This window comes from Neophocaena asiaeorientalis, unplaced genomic scaffold, assembly GCF_003031525.2.
Source record: "Neophocaena asiaeorientalis asiaeorientalis breed wild unplaced genomic scaffold, Neophocaena_asiaeorientalis_V1.1 scaffold436, whole genome shotgun sequence".
NCBI lineage: Eukaryota > Metazoa > Chordata > Mammalia > Artiodactyla > Phocoenidae > Neophocaena > Neophocaena asiaeorientalis.
The window spans coordinates 286,814-309,574 of record NW_020172473.1 but is presented as its reverse complement, the minus strand read 5'-3'; the positions used below and the strand labels follow the sequence as shown (position 1 = coordinate 309,574).

At 48.6% G+C, this 22,761-nt stretch overlaps 1 protein-coding gene across 4 annotated transcripts in view; it reads left to right on the top strand.

The window, feature by feature from the left end:
- Nucleotides 1-22,761, top strand: part of SIPA1L2 (signal induced proliferation associated 1 like 2) — a 109,260-nt gene that overhangs the window by 60,073 nt on the left and 26,426 nt on the right. For 3 of the 4 annotated variants that reach the window (XM_024738165.1, XM_024738163.1, XM_024738162.1), the window contains exons 9-15: nt 8,455-8,712; nt 10,454-10,537; nt 11,972-12,072; nt 12,437-12,540; nt 14,166-14,551; nt 19,098-19,322; nt 21,471-21,624. In XM_024738165.1, coding sequence (XP_024593933.1) covers nt 8,455-8,712; nt 10,454-10,537; nt 11,972-12,072; nt 12,437-12,540; nt 14,166-14,551; nt 19,098-19,322; nt 21,471-21,624 — 1,312 coding nt within the window. The remainder of the gene's footprint in view (nt 1-8,454; nt 8,713-10,453; nt 10,538-11,971; nt 12,073-12,436; nt 12,541-14,165; nt 14,552-19,097; nt 19,323-21,470; nt 21,625-22,761) is intronic. The other variant, XM_024738164.1, reaches the window with a different exon arrangement.

The window sequence follows — 22,761 nt, the reverse complement described above, 5'->3', positions numbered from 1 at the left end:
GGAAATTATCTCATGTTGTCATGACTTTAATTTGTTGTTCTCTGATCATTCTATAAAATTGAAGCTGTATGTTCTTGTCTTCTGTTTGGCTGCCGGTTGCCGTGACCGTTCAACTCCCCAAAGTACACAGAGGGGGCGTGGAAATAGAAATGGGAAGGAAAGTTCAATTTTGTCAGATTAGCAGTTGATAGATAGATAGACAGGTAGGTAGACAGACAGATAGATAGGTAGATAGATAGTGTGTTGTAATCTGGATTAAAGTGAGGTTTTAGATGAGGGTTCCAATTTATGTGTATAGATAAGAAAAATCAGTTCCATCTGGTATTGGCTCATGGGCCCTCAAGTTGTGAATTTTAATGTGAACTGTGAAAAAAATATGGAACTTGAGGTTCCCAAAGTAACCTGAAGCACGGTCACAATTCTCAGTCCTCTGCCCAGTCCTCCAATGTAATGTTTGAATTATCTTATCCCTCCTAGCATATAAACATTGAGTTACAGAACGAACGTTAGGTAGGTTGCCTTACGTTTACTATGCATTCACTTCTTTCGTTCATTCCTTCACTCTGCAGTAGTTTGTGCTAGAAGCTGCTGGGCACCAGGACTGTTAAAAATGGAAAGGACAGGGCTTCCCTGGTGGCGCAGTGGTTGAGAGTCCGCCTGCCGATGCAGGGGACACGGGTCCGTGCCCCGGTCCGGGAGGATGCCTCATGCCGCAGAGCGGCTGGGCCCGTGAGCCATGGCCGCTGAGCCTGCGCGTCCGGAGCCTGTGCTCCGCAGCGGGAGAGACGACAGCAGTGAGAGGCCCGCGTACCGAAAAAAAAAAAAAAAATGGAAAGGACAGGCATAATCTTTACATCCATGGGCTCCTTTTTGTCTGTGTGGCATTCTAAAGTATAGGACTTCCCATTTATAGTTTTGCTACTTAAAAATGGCTTTCTCAAACTAGAGCAAGAGCTTTTATCTGGAGAATAAGTATCTCAGTGCTGCAAACACTCTCGCACTCTCCCGTCAGTCATCTACACCTTAGTACCTCTGCTTTTTTGGCAGTTTGAGATGTTGTGATATTGACACAGTGACCAGGATGCCAAAGGGGACAGCAAAGCACGAGCTTTCTGTCCGTTAGGCAAGTAACTGTCTCCTGCTTGACTAGTGACACTGGGTAGTGGTGATGGACAGCCAGTGAACATGCGCTCTCGTGGGAATATACTCACTAAAAGTCAGGCGTCACATAGCTGTTGAGTCCTCTGTTGAACTGTGAAGTGTGTAATGTAATAGAACGTTGTTCCTCAACAAACTTTCTAAGAAAAAAAAAAAAAAGGAAGTGGTTGGCTTCGCAAAGAACTGTTTGGCCCTGTTTTAAGTCGAATGCTGTGTTAGGTACTGGGGTGCAGAGGGTGAAGACACATTCCACCCCGTGTCTGGTGAGAAGGAAAGGCCTGGAGAAGCTGGTGAATTATTCAATATCAGCCAGCCTCACTTCCCGACAGGCACCTTTTCAATTCAAAGACCTTTATTCAAAGGGCTTGGTCAAGTGGGTTTCTGGTCTAGATGTCTCTTGTACTATCTGTAGTCTAGGTGTCTTTTTTAATCTTAAATTAAGGAAATTGGTAGAAAAGTGAATTAATATTTCATTTAGTGCCTATTTCAGATATGACACTGCCCTTACCTTTACAGTAAGTTATCTCCCTATTGGAAACGTTTAATTTTTTTATGCAGCAGAAAGAGTTTGCGATTCGAGTGAATGAGCCCCAATTATCCCTGTCACCTTGTTGTATAATTTAGAAAGAGTCTTTTAGCTGTTAGCAGGCTATTAGCATAACAGACATTAAAATGATTAAAATATCGGTGATTACTTCAATCCCTAGGGCTATGAGGGCTCTTTGACAAAGTGCCTAATATAAAAGAAGCAGGTAGTTCCTTTGAGGGGATCTATCTGCCTTTGTTTCCAAAGACTCCTTCAGGTCCTAGTGGAAACTGACAGGATGTGGGCCTCATTAAGTGTTCTTTGATAGTTTCCTAAGGAGATGGGCATGTGTTTTGGAAAGAGTACCGAGCTAGGAGTCAGCTTCCTGGTTCCAGGGTGAAAGCTGTCTCACCTTTCCAAAGTCTCTGAGGCTTCTGAAAATTGGACACGTCCTTTGTACTGCCTCAGACATTTTTGTGAAATTGAAATGGTGTAGTGTAGGTGGAAACCTGTAAAGTGTCACACAAGAGAAGTGTGGGTTAGGAGTAACAGATAACATCGCAGTATGTTGGAAGACGTCACTAGATTGGTGGGTTCAGGTGACGGTTTGCTGTGACGCCACCAAACAAAGTGAAACCAACAGGCAATTTCAGAGTAAATGCAAGTTGTAATTACATGATTAAGCCGTGCTGTGGGTCCATGGTTTACCCACTCCACGTCCTGCTAATTTATTCAACTTTTTTGAACAAAAAGAATACGTCTTGTTCCTTTAAACTTTCCTCAGTTCTCTAGGTTTGGGGGATTTTTTTGTTATTGTTGTTGCTGCTCTTTAAAAGTATTTATCCCTATTTATTATCCCTAGGACGTTTCCCCTTTCATCGTTTTTGAAAGTCACGGGTCCTGCTTTGATATAAGATGAAAGAAGAAAGTAACGGGGTAATGATGCATTCTTCTACAGATGGATGTACACGAAGGGAACTTCACAGCTCTAAACTTTTCTGTACTTCCGATTGTTACATTAAGTTAAACTTTACAATTCTATAATTCTATAAATATATACTATCTAGAAAGAACTTTCAGGAAAGCGTATGGGCCTTTTGCTGTTTTATATTGACTGTCTCTACAGAAGCAACAATTAATAGTATCCGTTTGAAACTAACTTCTTTCTTTGAAGCTGTTGCTTTGGGAGGCTTGCATACTTCGTATAATTTAATCTCGACACACCCTCTGCTGTCACCATTCCGCTTGCAGGAGGAGAAGCGTGGGTCCAAAGAGATTGTCCCATTTCTGAGCTACACATTGGGTTTTGAGCCCAGGGCATAGACTTCTCTCTTCAGTGGAGAACAGTTTGATTGCTGTAGAGGGTTCCTGCTGGAAGTGAACAGAGAACACTGCAGCTTGGCCGGGCTCAGACAGTGATGGTCCTGACGGCCAGGCTGCTGAGGTTGAATGGCTTTAAAGAGCCGAGTCCACAACCTGGCCAGCAGCGATTCTGCTTCAAGTGCCCACTTATTGGTGCTAAACGGAGGGTGCTTCTGGGAGACTGGAGGTGTCATTTGAAAGGAATGATGCCATCTTGGGGACCTTGCTGGTGTCTGTGAAGTTGTGCGTCTGTAGCTACAGTGCTGGGCAGTGAGCGTGGGTGCCTGTTAGCTGTGAATAGAGAGGACGCCACCTTTGCGCTGGCCGTGCCCAGAAGCCAGGATGTGGGAGCAGCCACAGACTAGAAATCTACAGGTGGGAAACCCTGGACTTGGGAGCTTCCGGAAGCAGAGGAGAACACAGATGCGTGTGGATGTGAAGAAGTTACTGAGTGTCCCTCGTACAGGAATAAGCCATCCTGCGGAGTCCACGGTGCCAGGTTTAGAGGGACAATGGGATTGTTTGTCAGATTAAAGCAGTCAAACGTAAGATCCTCTGAGGGCTGCAACTCACGGAACCACTTGTTATTCTTACAGTTTTGTAGTGTCACATTTTTAACCGGCACGTTTTTTATGATGTTCTTGGTCTACAGAAAGTCTTCCCTTCCAGGATAGATGACTGAGAGAGGTTATTAGCCTCAGAAAAGTTACTGGCTAGACAAACAGTGTTAAAAATTATGTTTATTGGGCTTCCCTGGTGGCGCAGTGGTTGAGAGTCCACCTGCCGATGCATGGGACACGGGTTCGTGCCCCGGTCCGGGAAGATCCCACGTGCCGCGGAGCAGCTGGGCCCGTGAGCCATGGCCGCTGAGCCTGCGCGTACGGAGCCTGTGCTCTGCAACGGGAGAGGCTGCAACAGTGAGAGGCCCGCGTACCGCAAAAAAAAAAAAAAAAAAAAAAAAACGGTGCCAGAAGCTAGAAATGCCATTCACATCCATTGACTCGATTTGGTGTGTCGAAAGGAGATGGAGCACGTTTATCAGTGAGGTCTGGATTTCTGCACCAGTGCGGGAAAGCAAAAGACTTAAGTCTTTTCTTCAGAACACAAGATTAGCAGCTCACTTGTTCGGAGATGACTTCTTGTGCTGTCTTTTTTGCACTTGGTCAGTTTGGGTTTGAATTGGCCTTTACTTCCCAGAAATGTGTGCCGCGTTCCCTTCACGGCAGTGCCAGGTTGGATGCCCAGATGAGCTGAGATCTCGCCTGGTGTCCGGCCACCCCAGGGGGAGAGAGAAGTGTGCTCACGGGCAGGTGCAGTTCCTGGCACCTGCTGGAGCGTGAGCCCCTCTGCAGACTAATGTGTAATTCTTATTCTACACCTCTTCCCATTTCCCTAAAAATTGGTTGAATTTCCATATGTATCCTTCAAGGACTTCCTCATACTTCTGGAGCAGAGCTGAGTTTGACTAGGTTTGATGATATGTTATAATTAGTGATGTTTATTGGATGTCTTGGTCATAGAAGTAAACAAAGCAAAAATCTCTTTTGTAAGAGTAGTTACTGTAAAAGTGTCATAACAGAATTAATTTTGACTTTAAAATTAAGTCATTCTTTAAGCTGATTTTTATCAGGGCAAAAGAATGCCCGTGTTTAGTATTAAAAGATCATTTGCATATGACCTTGTGCGAGAGGTTGGAAATGAAATATTCAACCCTGACTCTCTCTTCAGCCTAATGCATGGTGCGAGTTTTTGTCAGTGGTGGTCTCTCAAATATTACTCATGATTATGCATTTATATAACCTTTTTTTCATCCAAGATTGAAGCTAAATTACAGCATCTTACTGAAGACTACAATCTATGAGCGTGAATTAGACCCTGTACTACCCAGCCATCTGTCTTCTCTTTTCTCATTCTTTCTTTTAATTCTTTTTAATACATTTATTTGTTTTTTTTTTATTTTTGGCTGCGTTGGGTCTTCGTTGCTATGTGGGGGCTACATTTTGTTGTGGTGTGTGGGCTTCTCATTGCGGTGGCTTCTCTTATTGCAGACCACGGGCTCTAGGCGCGCGGGCTTCAGTAGTTGTGGCGCACGGGCCCAGTTGCTCCGCAGCATGTGGGATCTTCCTGGACCAGGGCTCGAACCCGTGTCCCCTGCATTGGCAGGCGGATTCTTAACCACTGCGCCACCAGGGAAGCCCCTCATTCTTTCTTTTTAAACCAAACCCAATCAACTGGGAACCCAAGCAAACACTGGAAATGCAAGGTGCCCTTTAGTCCCTAGGATTCAAGGTTCACTTGCCTTTCATTCAAAACATAACTCCGGGACCTGTCACTTTGGTTGGTCTCTGTTAGAGATTCCTTGACTTGGACGATTCAGACAGCTTCAGCCTTTGAGACACCAAAGCCTGAGGCTCACCTGAACATCCAGTGACTTGCTTACAGCATCAGTTCCGGGGGACTACAAGAGTCGGTTTTCTTGATGTTTTGATGTATACTAATATCCCACCTTTATGATTTCTGATTACGTCATTGGCCATATGCACGAGTCAGTAGTCCCAGGGGATGTGGTATCTAGTTAAATAGAAAAGCACTTGGAAACAATATGTCCGTGAGCAAAAAATTGTAGCGTCTTGGCATTTTATTTAAAAAAATGCAATCCAATGTAAATCTCGACTTAATTAAATTTGACCAGTAACTTAGCACATTCAGTAAATCAAGAGTAATTTAAACTTGCTTAGATAAAGAGAGGTGAATTTTGCTTTGGGGGGAGGAGGGTAAAATAAAAGATAATAAAAGTCAAGTTTACTGGTAAAGAGATAATCCTTGCCCCATTCTGTGTAACAGGCATACGTATCTCCTTAGGATGCTTTATTCGGTTCATTTCTTCTATTCTCAAAGGGTGGCACCACCATCCATTTGGTTTCCCAAGCCAAAAAGCAGAGCATTGTTTTTGGTTTCTATCCCTCTCTCCGTCCCAAGCTCCAAGTACTGTTGATTTGACAGGTGAGAACCTTTCACCCATCATTGCTGTTGAGAAGAACGGACCGTTCAGTGACCCAGGCCTTTGTGTGGGCTCTGCACTAGACACTTAGGGTCTCTGCTTTAACCCAGGACTCTGAATTCCACAGTAATACGTCTTGATACGGACCTTTTTTCCATTCATTCTACTAGAGACCGTCAAATCTGGTTTTACCTATCTTTTAGTTCTGGAAATTTTCTTGTATTGTTTCTTTTTTTTTTTTTTGCGGTACGCGGGCCTCTCACTGTTGTGGCCTCTCCCGTTGCGGAGCACAGGCTCCGGACGCGCAGGCTCAGCGGCCACGGCTCACGGGCCCAGCCGCTCCGCGGCATGTGGGATCCTCCCAGACCGGGGCACGAACCCACGTCCCCTGCATCGGCAGGCGGACTCTCAACCACTGCGCCACCAGGGAAGCCCTCTTGTATTATTTCTTAATCATTTCTTCCCACCTTTTCCCCTCTCTTCTCTTTCTCTGTTAGGTAGATGTTAGACTTCTGAGATTGAACTTGAATTTTCTTGCATTTGCTCTCCTGTAACGTTTTGGGCGAGTTCCTCAGTTTACCTTCCACCTGTCTTACTGGATTTTTTATTTTGAATTTTAGCCATCCACTTTTTAAATTTCAAAAGTTCCTTCTCTTTCTCTGAGGGTGGTGAGCCTCATGGCAGGGTGATCAGGTGGTGTACACCTGCTTGTCTTTACTCTGGAGAAAGATCCCTATTATTTGAGGCGTGACCCTGAAGCTGGGTTTGGAGGAAGGAGCAACTCGGGGTCTCATTTCCAGTGAAGCTTTTACTTCACCTTTTGTTTTCAGCTGTGCTCTTCTGGGTACCTCGTGACCTTGAGTCCCTCCTTTCAGGTTGGGTTCCCGAGACCGTTGCTCCTGCCCTCGAGAGGCAGGGGTGGGTATTGCCAGGTGGGGCCCAGTGCCGCCTGGACCCCAGCGTCACACTTTTCTCTGCTCGCTCCTTCCCTTCCCCTTCCGCTCTCTGTGGCACCTCTGTTCCTGCACCTGTTCAAGTGTGCAAGGTGATGGTCATGCTTCTCTTTGTCTTTCCCTCTGCACACCCTTGGGTTTGCCTTTCTCTGCTCCACCATTGACGTTCTCCCATTTGCCTTGCATCTTTTTTTTTTTTAATTCATGAAATTTATTAAAATCTATTTAACACACCATAGCATTTACCCATTTTTAGAATATTTTCAGAGTTGTGCAACCATCACCCCATTCTAATTTTAGAAAATCCTAATCATCTGAAAAAGAAACCTTGTTCTGATTTAGAGACACTCTCTATTCCCATCCCCAGTCCTAGGTGACAGCTTATCTACTGTCCTTCTCTATAGATTTTCCAGTCTCGATATTGCCTTCCATCTTTATATACTGTGTTTTGGTGTCTCCAAGTTTTGTTGATGGTTCCACTTTGGTTTTGGTTTTTGTTCTCTTTGTTCTTTTGTAATGATTCTGAAAAGTTTTACTCCACCATCTTGAGGATGAAAGTCTCCTGTTTAAAGAGCGATACCTTATCACCTTAATAGATTTCTTAGAGTGAATATGAGAAAGTTTTTCCCCTGGCTCCGGAACGTCTAGGTAGAGGCATGGCTTCATTCATGTGGTAACTTGGGATGATTTACCCTGACACTCCAATCTGAGACTCACCGAGGCTTCCTGTGTCCTGGCCAAACAGCACCAGTTGGCTTTGCAGGTCACTTTGGTCAAGTCAGTAGCACTACGTGCACGGTGTAACTTGAGGGATGTCTGAGATCACATTTTTCAGGCTAAAGGGTCGTACATCCCTGATTGATCATTTGAGCCCACAGGAGATGACCTTGTGAGGACCCGTGGGAGTGACCGTGTAACTAAGACCACACGTGACTTTGGCAGGATGGACACTCAGGCTTTCCCTTGACTGTGACAGCTTTTTGCGAAGTTTGTTTTTCACTTTTCTCAGACTTGGTATAACATGTGACTCTGATCCCCGATGATACAACTGTACTTTCAGCTATCTGTTTAGATTATGTATGAGGCGTTTTTCATCGATTGAAGTTTATCTATCCCCCATGTTCAGTGCAGGTGATTGAGTGTGTGCAAAGTGGTTAAAGATACACGGCAGTCTGTCCACGAAGTTTGCAGGCTACCTGGAGAGACAGAGCCTATGAATGAAACACCTGACAGGTGTATCTGTCGGTTAATCAGAGCCACGGGCGCGAGACTGCCTCCTCCTGACCCGTGCTGGGGGGGTGAACAGACAAGGTCACCGTCGCCAGGGCTGCTCCTGAGGGTGATGGCTCTGCATCACTGTCTGTGCGCCCCGAGAAGCACGTGTGCGGTTGCGAGGGACGGTGCTGAGGGCTCGGCGCTGAGCACCCCCCGACCATCTCTTCTTGGCTTCACAGAGGGTGTTCGGAGCTCTGCCGGATCCCCATGGTGGAGTACAAGCTCGACAGCGAGGGCACCCCCTGTGAGTACAAGACCCCCTTCCGGAGGAACACCACATGGCACCGAGTGCCCACGCCCGCCCTGCAGCCCCTGCCCAGGGCCTCCCCGGTGCCCGGCACGCCTGACAGGCTGCAGTGCCAGCCGCTGCTCTCACAGACCCAGGCCGCCATCCCACGCAGCACCTCCTTTGACCGGAAGCTGCCCGACGGCACCAGGTAAGGCTGCTACCGTTTCCTCAAGGGCGGCCCTTGTGAAGCTCTTGCAGCTAGAACTTCAGAGGGTCAGGGGGACTTTTATGTGGCTTAATCATTTCTGAGTTAGCTTGTTCTGACCAAGTGGGCAGGCAGGGTGGCCAGGCGGGCCCCAGATGCTGGGGTGCTTGGGTTCCTGGCCCAGCAATGATGCTGATGGCGTGCAGGTCCTCCCCACGGACGCTGCCCCCCAGGGCCACGGCCATCCCTCTCCACCGCGATCCTCCTATCAACCCGCTCTCCACACCGTCTCGGGAAAGATATCCGAGAAACCATTTTGCAGGAGCGTCTAGATAAATATGAACGGTTTGAGTATAAAGAAAGCCGCAGAATCAGCGATGAAATCCCATCACCCTCGTGGGTGTAGTATTTTCAGAGGTCCTAGGATCGTTAGCATCTGTTTTTCTCTCTCATTTTAAGCAAAGGGAGTTGAGCTTAAAATTAAGTTTTTCCCTGAGAGAATGCACTCGTTTAGAAGTTAAATCCAACAGCATTAGAAGCTGGTGAGAATTTTCGGGGGTTGCATAATGCGCAAAGGTAGTTTTAAGTGAACAACGTAGTAAATTTGTCTTGTTGTGGTTGTTGATTTCCTACTCCTTTTGTTTTAACTTTCGCATAACTTATGGGCCATGGAGACACCGTGAGTTTCCTCCGAATGTCTTGTCAGGCTCTCGTCTAATAGAACGTATGCTGTAAGCAGACGCTGGGCCGGGCTGTTTGCTTGACGGGTCATCACCTTGGCCTGTTACTCGGCCTTTCCCAGTCTCCAGTTTCCTCGTCTGAAAAATCAATTTAGCAAAAATAATAGAGACCTCCACAGGGCATTAGGACGGTTGAGTCCATCAAGAGAGGTAAACGGCTTAGAACCGTTCCTGGCACATAGGGAGCCTATATAGGTGTTAATAATAATTGCTAAGATGAAAACATGTGGTCTTCCTCTGCTTCCTCCAGTCTATTCTTCCAAGAGTGAGTGCAGGAATGGTGTTACTTCAACTTGACACTAAGTGATCTGGGCTCTTGGTCTCTTCTCAAAGGTCTGCTGAGTTTATAAACTTCCCGTATTCAGAGAAATGCACATAGTACATAGCCCAGGTGAAAAGGGTGACATCTGGAAGGAAAGGGGTCTGCAGAACGTCCCTTATTAACATAGAATTTAGTAAATTATAAGGAAGGGTTCTAATAGCAACAGGGAAGTTGGCGAGCACATCTTCATCAAGTGAATTCTCACGAGGATCATTCATTTTTGTGTGTCTGAAATAAATAGGATGGCATTCAATCGATGTGTGGAAATACATGGCTTTGCCAGAAATTTAGGGTTTTCTCTCTGTATGGATTTTAAATATAGAACCACAACGTGCCTTGCATTAAGTCTCACAGACCGAGTAGTAGTGATGTTTTCATAATTCTGTGTTCTTGGGGGTTCCGCGTGTTTCACTGGCATCATTAGCTGTGCTTGAAATCTTTAGATGGTGAAGCCTTGTTTCCGCCACGTCTCTTTCTTATAATAAATTACCAACCGTAAACCACCTGAAATCTCATGGCATCACCAATTCTTAGTTTACTTGTCCACGACTGCGATGCGTGTTTGTCCTTTTCTGCATCACTGAAAAATGAATTCACTTGTAAAACAAAACAAGCCAGGTCAGGATGTTGGCAACCTGCAGACCCCTCAGGGCCCGGTTACTGATTCTAGTCAACCTTTCAGAAGTTCACCCAGCAACCAGTCCTCCTCCAGTGATCCCGGACCTGGCGGGAGCGGACCCTGGAGACCACAAGCTGGATACGACGGGTACCGCTCGCTTTCACCTTTCTGCGGGCCCCTGGGGGGCACTTGTTTGCGGGGCACATTCAGAAGCGCTTACTGTGCGCGGGGCCACTGGGGGACAGAGAAATGAAGACAGACCTTTGATAGGACGGGTGCAACCAGGCTGGATAGCTCATCATTTCTATGGAGGTGGCACTCATTTGTCTGTATTCTGAGCTTGTCTGATTTTTTTTTTTTTAAATAAGGGAGAGTCCTTCTGAACATGTAGAAGTTAAGGATTTGGAGACCCTGTGGGTGATGGCCCTTGGGAGTTTCCCTTCACTTGAACTGCTGACAAGGGATAAATTCACAGCCTCTCTTGCAAGCGTTTTCTCTCCCAAACCCAGCCCAGAATCAGAGAAGGCAGATTTAGCAGGTCCCTTGTAGGGTGTGAGCAGAGCATCTAGGACCCTGAGGGCACCTGTGAACAGGGCACAGAATTTACTGATACAGTCTGTCAGGGGAAACAGCGGGGTGGGTGTGCTTTCCCACGGAGATGTGGGCCAGGCTCAGGGCAGCAGTGTTTCTGTGTGCTGCTGGGGCCCAGTGTTGTCTCTGCTGCCCAAAGGAGCTGGCTGCACTGATTAGACAAGAGAACGGCCAGGTCAGCCGGGGAGGCTTTCACCGGACCAGACAACCTTCTATTACTGCTCTCGCACGTGCCCAGGGAAACGTCTCTCCCCGGCATGCTCCTTCCTTCTGGTTTGGGCTGAGAAGTAGAGCTTTGCAGTCCGAGTTCCGTGCATTCCCTACCTTAGATCCTAGAGGGGGTTATTAAAAGTGGTACTTCAAGAAATGTTTCTCCGTTGAGTTGCATTTTTAAAGTAGAGGGAAGCCTTTTCTGTCAATGGAAAAACCGCTTCTGGCTTTTTCTGCAAACCGGGGTCTGTAACTGGGATTCTGTAAGTAGGTGTCCCTTTGTAACGTGAATAAGTTTTCTGCAGTTTCTTTTGGAAGAGTGAACTGTCCTATTTGGGGGTTTTCATAAAATAAAGTCCACCTGGATGTAGTCTAGCGCCAATCAACCTGATTTTCTTTTTCCTTAAAAACTTTGATATAAGAAAGTATCAGTGCATAAGAGAAACAGCGACAGCAAAAGCAGTGAGCCCATCCTCAGCCCATCAGGGATGAGCCGCCTGACCCCAGACAGTCCTTCCATCCCCTGGCGTCGGCCACCTCCTTTATCTGTAAACAGTGTCATCCAAGTGCCTCTATGGACCCAGTGGTGAAACAAGAGCCCCCAGTTCCAGACGCTCTAAGTCTCTCAGGCAGGGCTGGGCTGGCAGACTGCATTTCCATCTGCCAGAGACAGCCTCTGTTTAGGGGTCCCTGGGATTGCCCCTCCGGGAGCCAGCACACACACGGGACAGTGGTGGGATGATGGGGGGCAAGGCGGGCTCAGCTCTGTGTTCTTTCCAGGTGCCAGTCTCCCCTGCTGCTTGAGCACCAGGGCTCCGGCCCTTTGGAATGTGAAGGGGCCAGGGAGCGGGAGGACGCCATGGAAGGAAGCAGACACCCCGGTAACAAGGACCCCTGCCCCGAGGCGCCCCTCCCTCCTGCCCTCTCCTTCCCCCATCACCCGTTCCTTCAGCCGTGCATGTCTGGTCGGCTGCATCCCGCCCTGTGTGAGTTGGCCGCTGGACCTCGCGACGTCGTCTGGGACGTGGTCACGGCGGGTGGTGCCTGTGGTGCCTGGGGAACAGACCATGAGCGTTGTGGGCAGTTCTGCCTGCTCCAGGTTGTCTCCATCGGCAGGACCGGGAGAAGGTCCTAGAACCACAGTCCTCTTCGCGATCACTGAACCATTCGTTCGGCTCCTGCATTTCTTCGCTCCTTCGTTAACACGAGAAATGAAATGTTAAGTCTTCTCTCTCTTTGTGACAGAAACCAAATGGCACGGCCCACCTCCCAAAGTCCTGAGCTCCTATAAAGAAAGAGGCCTGCAGAATGATGGAGGCTGCAAGGATTCCCCCAATAAGCTTTCTCATGTGAGTCCTTTCCTCGTGAACTAGCGTTCCTTCGGCCCTTGTGATCATCTCAGCACACGCGGTTTATTACCATTGTTGCCAGGGATTCTCAGGGGTGTCTTTTACCTCACAAGGCTCTTGGGTGGAGGGGAAAAAAAAAAAATAAATGAAAAGCGAAGGTTTTTTTTTTTTTTCCTCCTTAATTTATAAAGAACCACAAAGAAAGGTCATACCGTAAATTATTGGCAGAGCCAAGATTGTAGACTCAGCCTTTGATCCTTGGTATTTTTAACCTGTGAACTCTTACCCACTTGTGGGCACAGCTCAGAAGCGGAACCTGTGGAGCGGGGTGTGTGGTGGGCGACACTCTGCCCGGGGCTCAGTGGACGGCCGCCGATGGTGCACAGTACCGGCCCCAGCCAACCGACAGGCAGCCGGTGTTCCCACAGTGCCCGCAAAAATGAAAAAGCGGGCCATGTCGGTGACTGTAGCTCAGTGAAATAAAACTTCCAGTTAAACGTGAAAACAGGAACTGTAGTTGTTGCCAAATGAGGCCAACCTTATAAAGCAGCTGATTTTTCGGAACCTGTGGGCATTTGATCGGGCCTTGAGCTGAGTTGTTCCTTTCCGTCTCCTCCGTGCGTCACCGGCCAGCTGTAGAGCTAGCCGAGTGTTACCTGCGAACACGTGGCCTCCGTCTCTCAGCTGTATCCCCACCTCGTCTCGAGCCTCATGGAGCCGATCAATGCCACCTGCACAGAAGATCCATGTGTGATAACAAAGGGCAAGGGGAGTTGCTTAAGGATGTAATAGGAAGGAAGGAAAGGCCAAACCACTTGAAAATAGATCGGGGCTCGGCTGGGTCTCACGACTGACGATTTGGGCCTCGTTAGTTTTCCCAGCCTCAGGAGAGGGGCCGTGTCTGTACCAGGACATCCTCAGACGGGGACATTTACCCTGTTCTCTTGGCTTCGTCTTCCAGGGATCTCAGAGCACTCCCGAGAGCACCCCATCTCATCAGCCCCTCCCCCCCCGGGGCTGCCCTGACTTGGGCTCTGGGGCATATGGCTCGCACTTATGCCGTGCTTCTGCACGTGAGCTGGTTGGGTCCATGCAGTGATCGCTGGGCTTAGAGTAATAAGCAGAGGGAGGGATCGAGTGGCTGTCCAAAGCCCCATCGCTGTGATCCAGACCTGGGTCTTCAGCCCCAGACGCAGGGCTGGCCCTGTCATTCATTGTAGGAGCATCTTCTGAAGGAAAGGCTGCTGTCCTCCTTTTATTGATTCCCCACGTGCTTTCTCAGCTTCTGTAACCTTCGTTGATTACTTTCTGGTTAGCGACACCCTGGCAATACTTCGGCGTTTCATGCACAAGCAATTGAACAAAGACTTGAAAAGATACCCATTTAGGTTAAGATGAACGATGGGAGGAATTATGACTCAGGGGGACTTTTGCATGAAACCAGGATATTTTTTACAAGGAAGTTCTTTCCTTGCCTCTCACTAACAAGTGAGCAGAAGGGGTTCGGGTGAAATCATCTGGTTTGTGGCTTCCTGAGTCCGGGGGTGGGGGGGGGAATGACCTCTTCACAAAGAAGCAAAGTGTGGGATTTGTTGGAAGCCTTCCCGTTTCTCTTTCTTCTCAAGATTGGAGAGAAGAGCTGCCCCAGCCATTCCAGCAGCAACACACTCTCCAGTGACACCTCTGGCAACAGCGATGACAAGCACTTTGGGTCCGGGGACCTGATGGACCCCGAGTTGCCGGGGCTTACGTACATCAAGGGCGCCTCCACGGACAGTGGCATCGACACGGCCCCGTGCATGCCCGCCGCGGTCCTCGGCCCCGTGCACCTGGCGGGCAGCAGGTCCCTGGTCCACGGGCAAGCGGAGCAGTGGGCTGACTCGGACATCCCGGGGCCCGACGACGAGCAGGCCAAGATGTACGCGGTCCACGGCTATGCGCCCAGCATCTCCGCCGGCCATGCTGCCGACGGCAGCCTGGGCGACCTCAGCGAGATCTCATCCCACTCCAGGTAAGTCCCCGCGCCGCCACCGGCGCCCACTCCGGGCACCCTGGGCACCATCGCCTGCGCTGGGGTGGGAGAGGGGCCCGAAGTAGGACCAGCAGGCGCCTGAGGTCATTGTCAGCTGTGTGCCACGCGGCGTGACTTCAGAGGGAATGCTTCCAGAGTCTCCTTTGAAATGTGCACGTGAATACGTTTGTGATTTCCAGCTTCCTTTCTCTTGAAAGTTGAGAGAAAACTAAACAGAGATGCTCGTGGCCCTTATCAGACCACTCATCTCTCTCTCCCAGTTCAATCTGTTGTCCCTGATTTTCAGGAGATGGCAAGCTGGACAGCGCTCAGGGGATAGTGGACAGTGACGAGGGGCGAGGGGTGGCCTCTCGTCGTCCCTCCGAAGGCCCGTGTCCCGCTCTCCTCTGGTCCGCGGGCCCCCTCTCACCAGCGTGTGTACCAATGGAAGTATGTTCACAGTGACAGTCCAATTAAAAAAAAAAAGACTCGCTAAATTTAAAGGAATTGTATTCTAACTACGGAGGTGCAGTACATAGTCATGAGTAGCTTTAAACTCCTGTTTGACATGTGTCTGTACAGAGACCTTAAAACTCATAATTGGTGATTCCTCCCTTCAAAGACCAGGCAGAGAAACGCTCTCATTCAGGTTTGGCTGTGCGCAGAATTTACTGCACACCGACGACCGCTCTCGTTTTCCTTGCCGTCTCCAAGGCCTTCCCTACTTCAGCTCTGAGTGACTGTCTGACTTTTCCTCAGAACTCTTCCAGCTGCCGGAGGGCAGTCAGATGAACGCTGATGGGATTATCCTTCCAGGTCCCTAAGGCCGTGGCGGAGGCACTTCTCCAGCGATGGTGCTTGAGTCTGGCCGTGGGGTTCCCAGTGCCGGCCTCTGTCCTCCTCGGCCGCCTTCACCCAGGCCGAGCCCGCTGCCCTCTGACCTTCTGCCCGTCCTCACGCGGCCACTGCCAAGCCGGGAGGGACGAACCAACGGGCAGAAGGGAGAGTAGCTGTGACCACAAAGCAGACACATGAATCGCTTCGGCTTTCCTCTCAGTCGAGGCCGAGACCTCATCAGCGGTGCTGTTATTTTCATGACTGATGTCATGTGATGTCTGATCTTGTTTGAAAAAACGTTTTAAACTTCTAAGTCCCGGAAAATTACCGTAGATTAATTTTTTTTACACAAACCTAAAACACGAGGGTGCCTGCACACACGTGCTCACTGCCGCCTTTCTGCTTTCCTTCTCCTGTTGCTAACGTCGTCGTCTGTGTCTTACATTTACATCATTTGTGTCATTCGAGGGCATTTATGTGACAAGTTAAAGAAAACTGCGCACGAATTAGCTCACACGGCGAAGGTAGTATTTTGGCTTATGGAACCCCGCAGGCCAGAACTGTGAAGGTTCCGCTTTGACACAGCAGCTCACATGATGTCACCTGAGACCAGGTCCCCCCGGTCCGTGGGCTTGGCAGGACGGCCCTGAAATCTCAGCGGTGAGAATGGCTGTGTCACCTGCTGTGTCACCTGCAGGCCTCCCATGCTACTGCTCCCCTGTCACAGGAAGAAAGTGCGGATCTTTTCAAGTTCCTGCAGACATGCCCCCCTGCCCTGCCACCAGTGTCTCTTCACGTGTTCTTGGCTTTAATCACCGTGCTCTGGGGGCCTGGCGGTCAGTCTGCCAAACCACGCAGCTGGAGACTGGGGAAGAGAGCCACTTCCTCAGAAGAAAATCAGAGGATCGTGTCCCTGGGAGAAGGGGGAGGAGATGCAGACAGGGCGTCCTGAGCACCCACCATAGGCTCTGTCTTCTTCCCCTGGGCAGACGGAGTGCAGGATATGGAAACTATTTCAAAGTAGAAACGCCTATTACTTTTGACCAGTTCTCTTTAATAATTTGACTTTAAATAGGTTTAGTACTAGCTAAAATAATATTTAAGTGTTATCAGTGGCTTTGGTTACCTGAATTATTCCTGTCTTACTTTCAGAGACAGTTTTGAATTGGCCAGGCTGTAAAAACCATCTTGGGATTTTATAATCTTCTGGTGTCTTGTTCAGAGTGTAGAAGATTTTGTAAAATGGCTGATTTCCTGATACCTTGTTAGAGAGATGTAATTGGCATCACAAACAGAATTTTGTATTACCGTTGAGGAAAATTTCAGTGGAAACCCCTTTCAGAGCACCTTCTCTTATGGATAGAGTCAGGATATTTATAGGGATTTGAAGTCAATTTTCTGGAACACCTTAAGCATTCATTAATGTGATGGGTCAGACTCGTAGAAAGCACAGGAAACTGCTAGATTGCATTTCTGGTCGACGTTCCTTCTTTCGACCCCTTTACGCGGGACGTGCACAGCGGTTGCAGAAGGGCCGTGTGCTGAGTGAGGGGCTCCTGTCCCATCCAGGTGCCTTTTTCTTGCCCTTCTTAGTTGACAGTGACTTTAAAGCCAATTTCAACTCCAGTTGCAGGCGTTTTGCTCATGTGGAAGTCATTAAAGCAACTCTTTTGCACACTTCCTCCTGTCTGTCCCCTCACCCATATGGGAGAGCTAGAGAAAATAAGATTTCAATAATTTAAAGTGTTTTTTTAATTTTAAAATATTCAAGTATTTTTAAGTGTTCTCTATTAATAGTTTTACATTTAAAATAAGACTTGAAATGTCAGTGTGTTGAGGTAAAAGGAACTTGGCTCATTTGTGCACAAGGGACCCACCTGCCACAGTGGTGCTGAGACTCTGCAGATCCTGAAATGCCATGACCCAGACCGGGACGCACATTCCCTGTGTTGATGAGTACCATCGGCCTTTGAGCGTGTGGTCAGCTCGGAGCTGAGGCCCACTGCCCAGGGGCTCAGTTGTGACGGGGCACAGTCCAGGGAACAGGAGAGCAGGAGAGCCTCTTAGGGGCTGGCATCAGCGCCGAGCATCCTGGCTAGTCACCCCTCCACCCCACACACTCACGTATCCCACCATGTTTTAGCTGCTTCTCAGCGCTCAACCCTGGTTGACATGATTTGTACTCAGTGTGGATCTCACCCCAGGCTGCTGCCTCCTCTCATCTAGAGAGCCCGGGCCTGTCTCCTTCACTCTGTAGCCACAGCACTTGGTACATACAGGTCCTTGAACTTGACAAGCATTGGAATGTTTGTTGAGTGAAGGAGGGAAGTCTAAGAAGACTGTGGATAAATGCTTGTTGATTGAGTTAGTAACCCAGCGCCTTGGGTTGCCTAAGGAAATAGGAGGCACCAGCGGTCGACTGTTCGCAGTTCCCAGACCATCTATGGCACATTCTTAATACTCTGATTCTGGATTTTCACCACCAGCATCACTGCCACCCCCACCAGCTCCGCCACACACGCGCACGTTCCCAACAGCCATCCAGGAGTAGAGCAAGCGTCCGTTATGTTTGTGGTGCGATTCCGGGATTGCACTGAGAACTGGGAACGGAGACTTACGACCCCTGAAGACAAGCCGCACTGGTGCGCGGCGAGAACGGGGCTGGAGGGAGGGGTGTGCAGGAATCACCACCCATTAAGACGGCTCCCCTGCCGCTCCATGCTTTTAATTCAGCAAACCCGTTTTGGTTGGTTGGTTGTTTTTTTTTCTCCTACGAGGGCAGGGCACTTAGATAAGAGCTCAGAATACAAAGCAGTATTCATAGGAGCCTAACCAAGCTTTTGCAAAGTGAAACAAATCAACTGCCAAAAAAACAAAGCAAAAAAACCCATGTTCTGGTTTCTCCTGTAAATGGCTCATGTGATTATCTGTTGTTCACACTTATTCATGTCATCATACTCTACTCTTCGTAAAGGATTGAGAGTTGGCAGTGAAACTCTAAAATAAGAACGTGAGTCTAGAAGGAAAGGATTCATGAAAACCTTATTGCCAACATTCTAGAATGTTGATCTGCTTCAGAGGAAACCTTTAGAGCAACGTTACTGCTGCTAGACACGGGTCTTTGCCACGTTGCTCGTCAAATGGATTCCCTACATTTGTTCTTAGAGTTTAACTTTAAAATATTTTACTATTGGGGTCAAAGACATTTTAATCAAGCCTGAATGAGGAAAATGGAAAAGCACATCGGGCTTGTGACCATTGCCCCAGGTGCTGGTAACACTGGACTCTCATCATAAGAGGCTCCCACTTTTGCCAGTCTGGTGAGTGTGCCCTGATATCCTGCAGTGGTTTGCGCTGGTGTCCTTGGGGATGGCAGAGGTTGAGCCCTTCCTCTTATGTTTATTCACCATATGAGTTTCTTTTCTTCTGAGGCATCGCTGTGGTGCCCATTTTTCTATTAGATTTCCCCTGGCTGGGCTTTGAACATCCTTCTGGCCACAGGCGTACAGCTTTGCATGGGAACACCCTTGGCCTGTAGGAAGCAGGGCATTCCAAAGGCACGTGGCAGAGAGGCGGCCACATCTGCCCCCCGCTGCCCGATTTTGCTCACAGAGAAGGACAGGAGTCGTGTGTGGTGGCTCTGAGTTTGGCAACGTGCCCGCACCGCTGAGATCTGATTGTATCGCAGCTTCTGTCTTTTTCTCCCCAGTGGTTCACGCCATTCAGGGAGCCCCTCAGCTCACGGTTCCAAAATTAGTGGGTCTCTGGATACGTCCAAAGTGTACATCGTGTCTCACAGCAGCAGTCAACAGGCCCCGGGGTGCGTGTCCAAGGCCTACCACCGGCAAGGGGCCATGAACAAATATGTCATCGGCTGGAAGAAATCGGAAGACAGCCCGCCACCCGAGGAACCCGAAGTGGCTGAGTGTCAGGGGTAAGGTGTCCGGGGGGCTCTTCTCTAGGCAAACCTTGGGCATCTGGGGCATGGACCAAGCTAATGTATTTTTCCCCCCCAGTAGAAACAGATTTTCTAAAAAAGAGTAATCGAGAAACATCTTGGTAAAGCTCTTTAAATGTTGGCATTTATATTTCCCTTTAAAAGTCTTCTCTTTCCTTGATGTTCTCATATAAAATTAAAACAAATTTCTTTTTTTTTAAATAAATTTGTTTATTTTATTTAGTTTTGGCTGCGTTGGGTCTTCGTTGCTGCCCACAGGCTTTCTCTAGTTGCAGCAAGTGGGGGCTACTCTTTGTTGCGGTGCGCGGGCTTCTCATTGCGGTGGCTTCTCTTGTCGCGGAGCATGGGCTCTAGGTGCACGGGCTTTAGTAGCTGTGGCTCGTGGGCTCAGTAGTTGTGGCTCGCCGGCTCTAGAGCACAGGCTCCGTAGTTGTGGCACACGGGCTTAGTTGCTCTGCGGCATATGGGATCTTCCCGGACCAGGGCTCGAACCCGTGTCCCCTGCGTTGGCAGGCAGATTCTTAACCACTGTGCCACCAGCGAAGTCCCTAAAACAAATTTCTGTTCCTTGCTTTTATATTCACGTACCATGTCCTGCTCACCTCTGTACTTCCTCGTGACTCACAGGTAGTAGACCCTCGGAGCATACTTATTGACATATCATTTGTCAATTTTAATAAAGTCACTAAGTTAGCAGGAAAAAAGGCTAGCAATTTTTATTCAAACACATAGGGAAACTGGAATAGTGCATTTTATTAGTGATTTTCGGTGTTACCTTATTATCCCAGCAGTTACTGATGAGACCTGGGTTTGTTTTTTTCTTCCCTACGTCTTTCCCAAAGCAGATAGGGCCTGGAGCTCTTGAGCACGTCCACCCCCGAATCTCAGGGCCCACAGATGGGCACGTCTGACGGCCTGGTCACAAACCCTCCATGGTGGGTCTTCCCACGGGGGTTCCGTGCAGAGCCCCCATCCCCCGGGTCTTGGGTTCTTTTTTAGCTCCCAAGACAACCACATCTTCAGTCACATTTAAAAGTTTTGAAAGCTTCTTCCCCAGTCACTGCTTTCATGTCATCAGTGCTGCTGCTACTTACCGAGCCAAAAAGTTCCTGATCTACCTCGGGAACAAAGCAAGAGCCATAGCGAGTTCCGATAAATCGTTCTTAATTTTGAGCATGTTCATGTGAGTTCCATATCCTGATAATTCCCCAGTGAGCCGTCACCCTGCAAGACAGTAGCCTGGCTTTAGAGATGGGGTCATCTCGGTGATGCAGGACAGTCACACACAGGTCATCCTCTGCAAGCTGCCGCCCTGGGCCGTGGGTTCCTGGAGCATCACGTTTCAGGTCGTGCGGCCCGGCCGCCTCTGCTGACAGTACAGGCCCTGGTTCTTCACCCACCGTGTCTTCAGGAATGTTCCGTGGCTCAGATTACATTTGCAGCCCAAACCTTTTAAAAACGACTCCCCAGTTTTCTCCCTGGAAAAGAGCTGAAAACAGTAATTCGGCTAGACAGTCTTTTGTTGTCCATAAATACATTTCTATATACTGATAATCAAGGGGGACAGCTGCTTCATTTATCCAAACAGCTTTGCGAAATGGCTGATAATAAAAGTACTTGGCATGCACCCGGATGGATTACTGTTCAACGGCAGGTTCCCCGGGATCTGGCTCTCCGTGTTGCAGGGTGGACGGTGCGTGGGTTTGCCCAGCCACAAGAGAAGGGCTTTCTCAAATTCCGGACAAGCACCAGCCTTCCTTCAAAGAACACGAGATAATCTCCGATGAATTATTGAAACTGTGTTTTCTGACACAGGTTAGGAAAGGGAAGACACAGCCTTATTTGAACAGTTGGCTCTCTGTTTTTCTCATTCAGGGCTTTGGGGATCTGATTTGTTCTGCATTATTCAGAAACCTAAGTTTGCACTCATTTCACGAACGTAGGATGGCACGGGGATCTGGGAGAAATGCAGCAGAAGTGAATCGGCTCAATAACTGAGAAGAGCTGTGTGTGTATGAACGTGGTGGGTGAAGCTGGTGACTGGATTTTAATTCATAAGGCTACCGGCGTTTTACAGATAGGCCGATGACTCACCTTCATTTTCCTTCTGCCTTGTTTCACCAGGCTGTATGGTGAGATGGGTCTCCTGTCCACCGCAGCTCAGCAGCAGGCAGTGGTGGGAGATGATGTCTCAGAAAGTCAGCACGTGCTCTCCAAAGAAGACTTTCTGAAATTGATGCTTCCCGACAGCCCCTCCGTGGAGGAGGGGAGGAGAAAGGTGAGTGAATTTTGTGTAGCTTTGAAGTGACCGGAAACACTAAGGAAAAGCGTAAAGAGACACCAGGGCTTCCAGAGTTCTCCCACATGTGGCCTCTCTCGTGATCCTACCTACAGCTCTGTGCCCGGTTGGCCATTTTCACTGTTACTCCCCCAGGAAGCAGAGTGAGCCTGGGAGAGGTCAGGAAGGGCAGCTTTCTAGACGGACAGAGGAAGCTAGAGGCAGGCGGGCCTGGCCTCAGTTCTCGGTTGCAGTGACCATCAGCCGTGTGATTTTGTTCATGTGACTTAATCTCTTGGCCCAGCGTCATCCTCTGAAAAAAGGAAGCAATGATAAATGTACTACAGAGTTACAGCAAAGGTAAGAACCAACTTCACAGAGGACCCGGATATAACAGGTCATCAGAAATAGTAGCTGTTAAAATTCACACCGCCTGACTTTTGCTCCGGAACTTGTACCAAGGATAGAGTTCTCCAAGCCATCCTGCTTGGGGGTAATCCTGTTCCAGAAATGGGCTGGACTTAGGTACTCTACTGCCTGGCATCATAAATCAGATGGCACTTGCCCCGTGCTTGTAAACCGTGCCCACTCACGAGGAAAGGCCACGCGTCAGTCTCACAAACCAACCTCACGTTCGAGGGCACGGCTTCATCACCAGGGCGCAGACCCTTGCTACCGTTAGATGACTTTATTGTCCTTATTAGTTTTAGTTTTATTATGTATCATTACAGTCTCTTAAACCACTTTGTTAAGTAATGGAAAGTGAAAAAGGACTCCCAGGTAATCCAGCCCAATCTCCTCTTCTGGCAAGTAACTGAGGCCCCAACTGATGAAATGTGACGTTCCCATAAATACTCGGTGGCAGAGTCAGCCGTGGAACGCAGGCCTTTCTCCCTTCTGATTCAGCGCTCTCTTGTCCAAATGAAAAGAAAAAAGTCAGGCATGGCCATCTTGACTGTGATCAAGATAAACAGCAAGGCTTTGTGCTACCATCTTCCCTATAATAAAACAATGCTGCAATTAACCTAATTGTGTTCTTAGAATAACACTCTCATGAGATACTACCTCAAAGCTGCTTTAATCTAATGGGCCTGTAGTCATGTTCTGAAGAGCCTGCTGGTTGTGTGTGAAGAGGGA